The 14,311-nt window shown below is 41.7% G+C and overlaps 1 protein-coding gene across 2 annotated transcripts; it reads right to left on the reverse strand.

Moving 5' to 3' along the window:
- Positions 1-6,507: 6,507 nt before the first annotated feature.
- Positions 6,508-10,510, reverse strand: LOC133886225 (calcium-binding protein CBP-like). 2 transcript variants are annotated; one of them, XM_062325952.1, is made up of 6 exons: positions 10,125-10,510; positions 9,547-10,058; positions 8,047-8,093; positions 7,744-7,919; positions 7,044-7,062; positions 6,596-6,927 (listed from the first exon to the last, which is right to left on the reverse strand). In XM_062325952.1, exons 1-6 carry the CDS (start codon positions 10,262-10,264, stop codon positions 6,823-6,825), a joined length of 999 nt encoding a protein of 332 aa, XP_062181936.1. In that variant the 5' UTR covers positions 10,265-10,510; the 3' UTR covers positions 6,596-6,822. The 2 variants fall into 2 exon arrangements, with proteins under 2 accessions (XP_062181935.1, XP_062181936.1); XM_062325951.1 differs by having other exon boundaries at positions 6,508-6,927; positions 9,547-10,422.
- Positions 10,511-14,311: the final 3,801 nt, after the last annotated feature.

A 14,311-nucleotide genomic window follows, 5' to 3' on the forward strand; every position in this document is an offset into this window, starting at 1 on the left:
GATCCAGTTGAAAATGACATATCAGCCACTTGCACACGCCCACTATGATCCTCTCATTAGCTCTACTAAGTCCCTTGATGACATGCTGAAATTCAGAGAGATCTACACTATTAGGACCATAACTAATTTGATCTTCACCATAATATATCTGAAAATATAATTCATTGGACACCCCTTAAAACATCCAAGAATATATCTAATGTTAATATTGGAAAACTATACTTCTGATTATCGAAACTCTAACAAAATTACTGACACCGATGATCACGTAACAATACGTTTATTTAATATTGCTCTAAGCAAACTAACCAATTTAAACTAATTAACCATCCATCTATTTAATAAAGTTTCTAATTACCTATACTTATTATTTACATCATTATTCTGTAAATCTAGATAATCGAAACTACCATACTCTAAATACTACACTCTAAATACTACTATACTTCTAATGGCTATCCTACCATGTTGAAATTGATCTTTACAATATACTACAAAAGACAACATATCTTACCTTTCTAAACTCTAGATCTCATATAAAATAACTACTGTTATGTCATTAAACCCTAGATCTATTGGTACTTTAATTACTAATAAAAATATAAGTCTAAAAAATTTACCAGAAACCGAGATCCAAAATCCACAGATCAAAAACAATAGAGCTTACCAAGTTCTTCCGCCACTACTTTCATTGAACCAATCTCAATAATATCAACAGTAGTGGTACTTGCCTTATCAACATTAGAATTTGAATTTTGAGTACTCACGTTGGCCCGATATATTTTCTTCATATCCTTAGCATGTTGAACATCACTAGACCGATTTATATGCCTCAATCCGTAATAAATAGGATATGATATTCTATCAAATACCGGCCTCTGTGGTGCTATCCACATTGGATGAAAATGAGCAAAGTGCATAGGAGGAGGCGACATCCACATACCATTATAGCCTCATATTGGACAAGGAGGAAAGGGCATTGAAGGGAGCTTCCAAGGCAATGGCAGCGACAGACCAAGTGGCGGATAAACGTTAGTAGCATGACCTCCTCCCGATTGGCGATAACCATGCACTTCCTGCCTTGGAGGTGATCTTGATCACTTAAACCCGCTTGGCCGACTCATTTGTGTTTAGACAGCCTTGTCTTTCTCATATTTGGACAAGAGTTGTTTGAAAGTGGGCTTGAGTTTCTCAACCTTGTCATGTCCCTTTGCTTCATTAACCTTCCACTTTCCAACCTCTGGGCTTTTTGGTTTGATCATTCTTGGTTTAGCATTGACATGCCCCTCGACAGTCAAAGTATTCACCACAATATTGATCTATTCTTTATCTTCAGGAGTTTTCTCAAGTAACACTTCTCTTAACAAGTTTTTATTCTCCCCCAAAGGTTTATGCCTTTTTTTCACTAACGATTATATTCTTCCCTTTAGTTGATTCGGCTTGAGTTGGCCGAATTAGGATCTTGTCTTGGAGATCAACCACATTAACCGGAAATGGTTGCTTGTCAACTTGCATCTCCGCAAACCTCAATCGTCCTTCATTACTGGTCGATTGAATCTGTCAATGGAAAATATTGCAACCGTTAGTAGCATGAGAATAAAAATTATGCCATTTGCAATAAGCTCACCTCTTTAATTCATCTAATGGTGGAATTACATGACCATGAGACAGCTTAATCTGCTTTTCTTGTAGCAAGTAATCAAAAATTATATCGCACTTTGCTAAATCAAAAGTAAATTTAATCTCTTCTTGCCGATTCTTAGGTGGCATCGGCTTAAGAGCTGAGCAAATGAATAGTTTAGATTTAGGAGATCAAGTCCATTCGGCCACACAAACATCAACGTCGTCATCGTCCAAACTTTCAGATTCATATTCTAGCATGTGAACATTAGAACGTTCGACTCTCGATGTATTACTTGACCTTTGAAAATTTCTAGACTCTTTAGCTCGACTTTCTTATACCAGATCTCTTTACAAGACTTTACTAACATCTTAAAAATCATAACCTTGTAGCTTTTCTTTAAGATGAGATAATAAGTCTAAATAAGCTAATTCAGCCAAGTCCTTTTCTGAAAGCGTCAAGTTAAAACATCAGTTCTTTGCACTCTAAACCGTCTAATAAAATCGGCAACCGGTTCATTGTATTTTTGTTTAACCGGCGTTAAATTGAAAGTCTCAATTCAATATCAGCACTATAAAAAAATATATTCATTAAACTTTTCTTCCAACTGAGATCATACATGTACAGAATTGGGAGCAAGAGATGTAAACCATATAAAAACAGTTCCAAATAATAATAAAAGAAACAATTTAATTTTTAAGATATGATTGGAACTAGCTTCACATAATTGTGTAAGAAATAGACCCACTTGCTCCTTAGTTGTTCTATTATCTTTCCTGATAAATTTTACAAAATTAAAAACTTTGAAACTACGGAGATATAAAATTGTATTATAGTGCTGAGGATATAACTTTTAGTGTGATGAAGAGGCTTCATCGGTCATAGGTTCTAGTCGCCATGCTTATTTGCATTTTTGGGAACTTGTAGCATCATGCATCAATAATGCTTCACCGCATATTAGAATGTCTGCACTGGAGTCCATGCAACTGTGGGGACTTAACAAGGGTTCAGTTAGTGGACTATATTCAATTTTTTTCTCCTCACAGCCAATATTGCATTTACAGTTTGCCGCATTCTCTCTACTTTTATCTGAGCCCTTCTGTCAATTTTCACTGGTCAAAGAGTGTTCTCTGGGAGAAAATAGCTCACCTGCTCAGCAATCTGACATGGGCCAAAGTACCGAGTTGGTGCCAGATTCAGAAAAGACCCTGTATCGCAGAGACGAACTGTCAGCCTTAATTGAGTTCCCAATTTCTCAACTTCTCAAAACAGATCTGACAGCTCCAGTGACGGATTTAGAACCAAGTTTTAGTGGCTCAACTTCTTTTTCCTGCTCCTTTCTCTTTTTTCTCTTCTCTCTTCTCATCTTGCTCCTCTTCCATAGCAAAAAAATATAGGAAGGACTTGGGAGGCTCTCAAATGTTTCCAGGGTAGGAGGCTCAAGCCCTCCTAGCCCTCTGGTTGAATCCGCCCCTGGACATTTCGAAATAGGGTACACTATATTTACATGATTTTAAATGCAGTAACTATATTTCATAGTCTACGTGGTAACAGTTGTTTGTGTTCTTTTACTAGGTTAATATCTTCATTACACATGTGTTATTTTTTAGAGGTTACAACACAAGCACATCCGTACACACCTGTGTTCACTAAAACTCGGACGCCGGTGGGTAGGATGACGTCGCAAACGCCCCACCTGCAGTTACAACATCATCCTCCAGTTCTAGGGAAAAGGTACTTCAATATATACAAGATAATATCAGTCCGTGCATATTGGATTGCATTTTCCAGCATATCCCAGTAAAGACTGCTGCATCGAGTGGGAAGAAAAAAGATGCTGAACTCATGCCTGAAGCGGAGGCTGCTGCCAAAGCTTCTAAGAATGCCATAGTTACTTGTTCATTGCTTCCATACGTGGAATCACTTTGGTCCGTTGGGACTGGCAAATGGCTTCACCTGCAGGGTCATTGTACGGGATGATGATTAGATCATGGCCAACGGTTTTTTTGATAAAAATCTCATCGTGAAAGGATTTTCTTCTCTTCAGCGTTTCAACAATTTCTCTTTACAGTTTTCGTCAAAAAAAATTCTCAAGATCATTCTCTTCAAGATGAGATTTTTTCTCCTTTCCCTTCGTGATTCCCCTTGAAAAGAAGCTGTTAGAGATGAGAGAAAATAAAAGGAAATGAGAACGGTGAAAGGAATCAAGAAGAGAACGAAATGAAAAAAATATAGTTAGAGATGGTCTTAGACTGCTGCTTTCTTTGTGCGCACATGGTTTACTACCTTGAGAGATCGTTCATTTTCATACTCAATCGAGTCCTTTACCAGACAATGCTGCAGCCCTCCTCTTCTGCTAGATGAATTTTCTCAGGTTTGTAGATCCTTTTTGGTTTGGTGGCAAGATACACTGACTTCTAATTGTGCAAAGAAAGGCCCTGCATGTTCAAATTTATTTGAACAGCTTCTGGTCAAAGAAATTCATTGAGCAGCTTCTGGTCAAATAAATTTATTGAACAGCTTTAGTCTTTCTAAGGTTTACTAACCAAATATTAGCTGGTTAGACAAATAATCCTTAGGCAGTAAAATAACTTAGCGGCATTAGATGCACCAACATTCCTTGACTTTTCAGTAATTTTTAGTTTTGTTGGCCACATGCTGTAGTGGCTTAGCGGGTTTACCCATACAAGTATAGGTCCAGAAATCAAACAGTGCTACTCCAAGCCAAGTCGACATGATATCCTTGGAGCCTTATAATTTCTAGTGCAATACTAATTTTATCCCTTTTTACAGGTTAAGGACTCTGTCTACGCTGATGAGAATTTCTCAGTTAGCGTCAACCGGTCGGCTTATGAAATTATTGCTGCATACAAAAAGGAGGAGACAGGAATTGATCTTGTTATACGACTTCCCAATGTTACCCCCTGCGCCATGTCGATGTCGAATGCACAAGAAGTTTGGGTATCAGTGAAGTAAAGTGTAGAAAATGCATGGTTGCTTTCCCTCACATCATTCGTCCGCAACCAGGTAATTTCTTGTGAGCGTAATAAAAGTAAAGGGTAAATAATAACCGGTGTCTTTTGATGCAAGGAAATGACAAATACATTCAATAATGTTTGTATATACTGTTATAAACTTGATGTAGCTCTATCTAAGCTAATTATTTTTCTCCGCAGAACAGCGCGATAGCAGAGGCGATCCGCACGTGGAAAAGCAATTTCGACAAGGAGTTTGAGGGCGTGGAGGAATGCCCAATTGTTACAACATTCTCCACACGAGCAACTAGTCGTCGTGTTTTGTATCACGTCGTGCCATATTTAAAATATGGCACGATCAGTCTATTGTGTCATACCGTGTCGGCATGAGTTAACTCTAGAAAGGTTCAAGCACGGTTCTCAGGGCGTTATACCGTGCCGGTTCAGACATATTCTTACTCCATATCGTATAACAATACTTATATATTTATCTTTTATCGTCTCACACTTATATCCTTTATGCTTACACATACTCCATATCATCTGATAATGCTTATATATTTATCTCTTATTATCTCACACTTATATCTCTCATATTTACACATCTCTCTTAATATCTCACATTTTGTATCAAAGATATTAGAGGATAAGAAAAAAAATAATCGTACGGATTGTGTCGTACCCTTTTCATGCCGTGCCAGCCTAATCCAAAATTTTTCATACCATATTATACTTTAAACCGTATCAAAACTTGCACCATAATCGACCAGAAATAGCACGGTGCAAAGTCCCAGCTCTACAAGCAACCACGGCCTTCCGCAGGAATTGTAGGCACAAATTCCACGGTGCCTGCCTCTGCAAGTGGTTCTCGACATCCAACAAATCAACTTGCCCGCTGTGCCAGACTCCCTTCTAGACAAGCGTGTTTGTTCATTGGAGCATATGTGTATGTGGTGTTCAGCCTTACAAGAATTTTGTTCATCAAGTAAATATACTATCGAGCCAAGAATAGGCAGCTTCTCAGCTCACCGAGTTATTGTAGTTACTGTAGTAAGTTTATGACAAGTGGGTCCCAGCCCTGGCCACGCGCCATCTCTCACCCGTGCGAGTCCAGAATAAACCAGCACCTTCCTCCGCAGACTCCATCCGCCGGGACAAAAATCCTCACCTCCGCCTCCTCTTGCGTCGTTGCTACGCAAATCCACGCTGCCGCCACCGGATCCGAGCCGCCACTTCCTGGATCAGCCTCCCCGACACCTGTCGCCGCTCTCGAGACCGTGGTCGGTGAGCGCTCAACTCACGGATGCTCCAACCCTTCCCAGGTGGCGATGGCCTTGCAGCAGCGCGACGTCACCTAGACCCGTAGTTCCCGCTCGACGGTGGCTAGATCCGTGGCCCGTAGCGCCTAGATGTCGCGAAGGAAGTTGTTGGTCTGCCCCTCCCAAATCTCCATAGCATCGACGTCGACGAGCATGGTGGGGTCCTCGAGGACCTCGTACTAAAATTATATTGATTACTTTTATAACTCATCCACAAAATTTCAGACAACATTATCATATACATTATCTTCTCTGCTATGACCGAGCACTAAAGTCACACGGGCACACGTAGCAATCAGCCTAGTTTTCTTAGCCCATCCTTCTGATCTCGAGCTCAAATGGTCTCCGAGATGGACTCGGAAAAGGCGAAACCTGCGACTGAGTCATAATGCTCATAGGCTAACTAAAGTACACAGCTCAATTTTCCGAACAAGGATGACCATGAAGTTGATTTCAAGAGAAAATGACCATGAAATGAGGTATTCCTCACCGAGAGTAGCGCTGGCCTGTTGCTGTGGCCCCAAGGTGGTGGGGGAATGAACTCGGTAGAGGAGCATCTCAGCCTGATTTTAAAGAGAAAATGACCATGAAATGAGTGAACTCATTCATTCATTGTATTGCCATTTGTTACATGTAAATATTAGATGAAGATGTGACATTGAGGAGGCACCTCTTCCAACGGACATGAACGATTAACTGCCATAGGTAGTTATGGAATTGATCTCAACAATTTTTTGAGGCATCCAGCCACCTACCCAGCGTCACATTGGCAAAGCAGCAGCATCACTAAAATCCTCAGAATTAAAACTTAGATCAAAATAAAAGAATAATTCTGCGAACAGAATTATTTCAGTACAACTGGCATAGTATGCTCAAAGCTTGCTCTGAACTGTGAAGTACACGGCCATTATGCAACGAGGAAAGGGAGCACAGTCAGCATGAAAGCCTCGTAAGTAAAAGTTGCAGACCCAGAGAATGTTGTGTCCTTCTCCTTGAACTTCTCGGTTAGCCCCTGCAAAAATAACCCAAAGTGCACAAACAAGATCAGAAATGCATTCGTGATATCGGGTACAAAAAAGTTCGCTGACACTGTGTGTGTCCACTTGTGAATTATGGTGGCGGCATTACCTTAACTGTGAGGCAACATCTGCAGAGGTAAAAAAAGAACACAGTTAGGACTGCAGTACCGGACAAACTGAAAGCAAATAGAATATATTCAATTTTTCCACTATTGACCATCACAACAGTCTTGCATTAGAAAACATGACTAAGAGCATGTTTATTTGAGCTTCTGCTTTTAGCTTTTCTGAAAAGTTGTATTTTTGGTTTTTTGAAAAGCTGTTTTTGGAAATAGATTGTTAGCTTCTACAATAAATTTTTGACTTCTCAGCACGTAATTTCTCAGAAAAACTACTCTCAGCGGGTTTTTCAGCTTCTAGTTCTTTTTCCTCGTAAGCAGCTTCTGCCTTCTTCAGAAGCCACTTCTCAGCAAATCCGTTTGTTTTGACTTCTAGCTTCTAAGCCCTAAGACTTAGGAGGCCAACTGATGAACAAACCAGTTTCTAGTTTGACCTTGCGCTAGTTAAGACAAGTTTTGTTTCAAAATATGGAACAATTTACACCAATTGCAAACTTACAAGGTTCGACGCACACATTGTTAAAAAAAACAAGGATAAGCACTTCACCAAATTTTGTCTTGAGTAATAGAAATTCTGAGAAACGACCGGCATTTAATCTAATTAAGATTCTTAAGGTTGAACACGGTACAACACATATAAAAGTTCATCGAGGAATAACAAGCCTAGTTAAATCGAAGGAAGGTTCTTACTCAATGAAGTTATCATATTCAACCGCCCTGCTCTGGCCCCCAGTCTTGTCAAATTTAGACACAAGCAGGTCTAGCACGGTTGGAGAAACAGAATATCCCAGACTGAGAAGAGCGTCATTCAGTTCCGATGCATCAATCTTACCACTTTGATCACGGTCAAACCTCTCAAATATTGCCTGCACATTACGAAGAAATGTAAATACACAATGATAACTTTTACTTCACTGAATTAGCTCTCAAATATTGGTTTGCTTGCATAAAAGTAAGGGAAAACGAGGAACATTAAGTTGCAGGTCATCTCACTCTCCAACTCTGAAGACTGTAAAACACAGAAGTAAATTCCTTGGGCCCTGAAAGATGGAAAAAAAAAGATACTTAGGAAAAGAGAAGGTACACAAGATAAAAGGGGAATGTTGAATCTAATATAGGCGTATTTCATACTTGCCAAAAAAAAGAGAGATAACACCACTTAGCACTGATCTTTTGAGTTGAGACTAATTGAAAAATCTACAACTCGTGATTTGAACCATATATTGTATAACAAAAGAAAAAAATAATATATGAAAAATCTTCCAAAAGTGATTAAAATTGCGAAGATCTAGTTAGTACTTTCAACTTAAAAGGAATCTATACCGAACTGAATCCAAAACTAGGAACTCCAGCAAACAGGAATGTCCATATGGCACCAAATTAACATTAATAAATCATGTGCCATGCTACAGATAAAGGCTAGAGAGTGATATGGCCAGTAGCAACACTTCATACACTACAAAGAAATTCTATGGTTTCAATAAGACCGCTAACAAGTCATGTTACTTGAGAATACTTGGTGCTGTATCCACAGTGTATACAACCTACTCAGGACTGGAAAATAATCCTACGTAGGGATGCAAGTTTTGCTTTTTTTTGGGTCATTGGGTTGACCCAAAACTCAATCAATTGAACTAAAGATACACTCCCACAATGCCGGACAATGATGCAAATGAGCTAAAATAGTGACCAAGAACTACCCATTGAATACCCACTTACATCCCAATCCTACGAGACCAACTCAAGTTGTCTACACTCTACGTCTCTACACGATTATTTTCCACATAAAGAATGGATTTACTTAATCAATTCAATATTTGACCACCCGTTCTATGCCTAAAACGCACTTCTTTAAAAAGGATCAAATTGCCACCGAAGAGCAGAGACCAAACCACACTGAGTCCCTGTCATAGGCTGGTAGTAAACAGTGTTATCTCGACACCCGTGTCCAATCTTTTTTGCCAAACTGGACACCTCGAATCCAAGTCGAATTCCAAGTTGTATTTCACGTATTCAAATTTTCTTTGCCAAATTGGACACCCGAATCCGAGTCGAATTTCGACACATGTGTCCGTGTCCAAGTACTGGTAGTAAACAAAACCCATCTAGAGCTGCGCTGTACATCTGGTTGGCACCGTAGGAGCCCTTCATCGCCCAATTCCAATGTCAAAATACCTTGGGCAGCTCTAGGCAAGCCCGATGACTTGCACCTAAACTCCAGAGCACGGCACGCACCATAGTCACCCCCGCCTAACAAATTATCACACTAACTCGCGCCGCACCCTAAAAACTTCAACAGGGTAGCCAATAGGTAGTTTTTATCACTACTTAGTTCATTTTTACCTTACCATAGTTAGATAAGGGTGAATCTTTAATTCATGTTTTTGAGTTTTGGATCCACCTAATGATCAAAAAATACAAAATTTGCATCTCTACCTAGAACAAACAAAGGCAGGACGAAGACGAACGAGGGTAAGAGCACGATGGACTTACCGATCCTGCGGAGGTTGGTGTTGGTGAAGTGGTACATGAGGAGGTGGACGGTGCGGAGGCTGAAGCTCTGGTTGTACCCCGACAGCGCGGACTGCAGCTCCTTGTCGTCGATCGTCCCGCTCCCATCGCGGTCCGCCGCCTGGAAGCACGCCACCACGTTGGGGTCCGTCCCGGGGGGGAACGCCGACGGCACCAGCGCCGCGAACGGGCTCCCGTACCCGCCCGCTGCCCCATACGGTGCCGACGAGGGAGGCGGGGCCCCGTAGGGTGCGGACGAGGGCGGCGGGGCCCCGTACAGCGACGACGAGGGCGGCGGGGCGCCGTAGGGCGACAACGAGGGCGGCGGGGCCCCGTACGGCGACGACGAGGGCGGTGGGGCGCCGTAGGGCGACGACGAGGGCGGCGGGGCCCCGTACGGCGACGACGAGGGCGGCGGGGCACCGTATCCACCGCCGCCGTAGGGGTGGGGCTGGGTTGAGGGCGGGGCGCCGTAGTAGGGGGGCACCGAGGAGGTCTTGCCTTCCTTGGGGGGCTTCTCGCCGTAGGGCGGGGCGCCGTAGTAGGGGGGCGCCGAGGAGGTCTTGCCTTCCTTGGGGGGCTTCTCGCCGTAGGGCGGGGCGGAGGGGGCGGGGGAGGAGCCGTAGGGCGGTGGGGCCCCGTAGCCGCCTCCGCCGCCGCCATAGGGGTAACCGGAGCCGGGCGGTGGGTAGCTGGCCATGGGGGTTTTCGGGTTTGGACTTTGGAGACGACGAGATCAGGAGCGATCGCCTGCGCTTGGGGAATTGCTTCGAATGGAACAGGTAGGTGCAGCCGAGCAGAGGAGGACGACGGGGCAGGGCAGGACAGGGCTTTATGGCCGAAAGCGGGTTGGGAAATTGGAGCGTGTCAACGGCTCGGAGGCGGCTTGCGTCAACACGGACGACGACGACGCGGCTGCGGCGGCTCCGGCGCGTACGATCGCATCCACACCTCCACAGTGCTTGGTGATTAAGGATCGGCGTAGGAAAGATGGACACGGTTGCACACGCGAAGCATTCGCACTTTCAGATGGGCTAGGGCTACGGTCATCGCGCACGCGTCGCCGCGGCCTCCTACACGCCGGAGCGCTGCCGTGTCTCCAGATCCGTCTCTCCCTCAAAGTCACCGGCGATGAAGCCCGGGCCTCCTTCCTCGTCGACCCCAACCGCACCCGAGGGGCACCGTCGCCGGCGACCTCCTCCTTGCCGCCCTCCTAGACCCACACAACGCCACCTCCGCCATGAACCTCCTTCGGCGCCGGTAAGTCCTCGATCCGTAGCCATACCCCCATCTTTCTTGCTCTTTTCTGTCCCAATTAGCAATTAGCACACGATGAACATGACGAATTCCTTGTATTTGTTTCCCATTTTTCTGGTCATCTGAGCCTTGTGATTTTGCTTCAAGTGTATTTTGTTAAGGGGTTCTCTTCTGGAGCTTGAATTTTGAATTGCAATTTCTTTGAGCTAAACATGTTCTTCATTTGAATTCGTAAGCCTTCTTGGAATTGATCCAAAGGAAGTTGCCCTAGGAATTTATGTGTGAAAAGCAAGCTTTTAAATCACGATTTTTGCAGCTTCACAGTACAGTCCTAGAAAAGCAGTCTCTAGCTATAAGCTATGGCAAATAGCGCAGCTATTTAAGCGATTGGCCCGTCGCCTCACGTTTGAGATCCAAAATAGCTATTGCACAGCTTGGTGATTAGAACCTTGGTGAGAAGACAAAGTGAGCTTTACTTTCTTGGATGCTCGACATTGGTCAACTTAATCTTGGAGTAATTTACAGTCCGTAAGAAATGCGGCAGCAAGCAAATTGAAGTCTCTAAGCGGAACCGGATCCTCGGACTTACTTAGAAGAGGTAAGTCACTCGTGAATAGTAATTAGGACTTATCAACAGTACAATATTGCTACAGTAAAGAGAACAGTGTTGCTACAGAGGAAATCAGTACAGTACACATAAACAGTAATTTCTGATATAGTATCGTTGTTTTACTACACATCACTGTTTATTCTACTGTTTGCAGTGGCTTTTCCTCCTCTAAGTCAGAGGATTTGGTTCCAGGTTGAACATGATTTTTTTACGATCTATTGTACTATTTTGTTTTGGAAAGAGAGTTGATAGTTCGTAGGAAATAAGCATTACTGATCAATAGAACAATTTGTACACTAAAATACAGTTGAATGGTGGTGGAAGCATGATACATGCAATACCCTCGACCCAAAATTCACTCAACACTCATCCTCCACATTACGATAAATTATGTGTATATATCACCTCACTTATATACCCTCCAGTTACAAAAGAGTGTCATTCTGAATTATATGTAATCAACACGTTTGAACTTTGACTATCAACATTTTTTTAATATTTCAATCGAATTTCAGAAATAATATAGTTAGATTCGTCTTGAAAAATAGTTTCATAATATTACAACTTTGTTATGTCTAAAAGGACACTCTTTTGTGACTAGAGGGAGTACTAGCAGTCTATGTTACCATGCTGATCTTTCTGGCTATTAAATTATATATAGCTATGTCACTCGCAGTTGATTGTTGATGCTTTGATATAACCTGTAACACCGTAAGCACAAAAGTTAACTCAGCTTGGGGCAACGTGAGCAAGTTGACACCCATCAAACTGGTTGTGTAACCATTTGATTACCTTATCATGTGATATTGTTGTGACTAACATAATTTTTCTGCACTATTGCACCCTACAGAAAACATGCTGAAGAGAGATTATTGCACAAATCATCGAATACTGAATTTGGGGGCACCATATGGCCTAATGATAGTTGAGATCATAGGTTCAACCCGATTCATAGGGGCATAGGCATATTTCTTTGCTATAATATTTGTATGGGTTTCCATGTATTCTATCAATCTATGCAGAAACAAATAATTTTAGCAAAGTAGATATCCAATTATCGAGGCTCATACAAACTATGGAGGTCAAGATGTTTTGATTGTCCCAAATCGCTGTACATACCACATGCCTATACAATACAGAGAGAATTGACTATACTTTGTTAGCATTCATTAATTGATTATCTGCTTTACATCTGAATACATTTTTATTGCATGTCGAACCAAGGGCGGAACCAAGATTTGGTCACGCCCCAGCCGGACCTTTAATAGCCTAGAATTAATATCAAAATATCATCCCGGATTGGGCTTTTACTAATTGGGCTATAACTTGGCGAAATTCCTACACCCCGGGCTGAAGCCCATCTTACCATGTGTGTCGAACAGGCTGTTGCCTTGCAGTTCTTGTCCAACAATGGCCTACATTACCATTGATGTTGCAGGAAACACCGTCTAGTAGGGTATAAACACCTCCACCAAGTAGAAATGCACCACTGCCATGAAAATGCCAGTGCAATACATGTCTTTAGAAAAGGGAAAGATAATGCTAGTTAAAGGAGCAATTTATCTCGAACTCAGATGACACTTCTTATGCAAATAGGTAAGTTCAGTAGTTTGCGAAGACATTCACATATGTAGTGTCGAAACAAAAAAACCAGTCTATATCTGCCATTTGATGTGCTAGTTTTTTGGCAGCCAATCTATATATCTGAAGTCCAATAGTGAATTTAGTTAGCTAGCTTAAGGAGTAGATTCAGAGTGGTTATAGGAGGACCTCACAAATGTTTATAAACTAAACAATATGATGTACATTTGAGTGTATAAGCTGAAAATAAATGAAAGCTTGCCATATAAATATTTGATTTCAGAATCTTGACTACAAAGCACAAGATGCCAATGGATATTCAGTCCAAGATTAACCAGTTACTTTACAGAATCATTCATATTTCAGTAAGTAGTAGATACCTGATTGGGTGTATCCATGCCGAATATCTTCTGAATGACAACAAACTCTACATAAGGCCATTAACTTAATTATGAGGGGCATAAAATTAGAACAAACAAGTTTGGTCTATTGGTCTGGTGCTCTTAATTAAGTCTTAAGAGCAATTCAAATTTCAAATCTTGTTTGAATTTTCCAACTGGGGTTAAACACCCACCATGAAGTTCTCAAGAAAAAAAATAAGACAGTATCCTTACCTGCAATGCTCCAGCAAAAGAAGCTGCAATGAGAAGAGATGCAACATAGCCGGTTGTGTATGTCAACAACAAGCTTCCTCCAATAATTGGATCCTGAAAGAAAAAGGCTTCAAGTTGTGGTGATAGGACATCATCATCCTTTCAGAAAACACATAAGCTACGGAAAGCATATAATTATTTGCTAATTTTACCAATTAATCAAAGTTTGGACCTGCAAGTCTTGTTGGCGGGGGATTAACCAGTGAAAGGGAAAGGATGGCAGCACAAGTTTTTCAGCCTGGTAACATGTATGCCTTAAAATAGCCTTATACACCTGGACACTACAGTGTTTGCCATTTTCCATATTATGATAACATTACCATTGTCAAACGTGAAATGTCCACTAATTACTACAATTCTTAATGAAACACACTTGAAGTTTGACTTAGAGATGTGCATAGGTTATGATATGGTTCAAGTAAGAAGTGAAACTATTTTTTATTTGCTGGTAGAGACCAATAGATATTATCCCCTACAATACCATACTGATAAATCGGATCCTACCCTGGATTGATTTGCATAGTCTGTCATTTGACGGTTCACAAAGCATTGTTAGAGCATATGAGAGTACCCTTTGATTCATTTTTCTGTTACATTTCTATCTTACTTGGATCATAGGATGCTAACAATGAGCATAGAAGAAGCG

The sequence above is a fragment of the Phragmites australis genome, chromosome 12 (genome assembly GCF_958298935.1).
Source record: "Phragmites australis chromosome 12, lpPhrAust1.1, whole genome shotgun sequence".
In the NCBI taxonomy this organism is placed as follows: Eukaryota; Viridiplantae; Streptophyta; class Magnoliopsida; order Poales; family Poaceae; genus Phragmites; species Phragmites australis.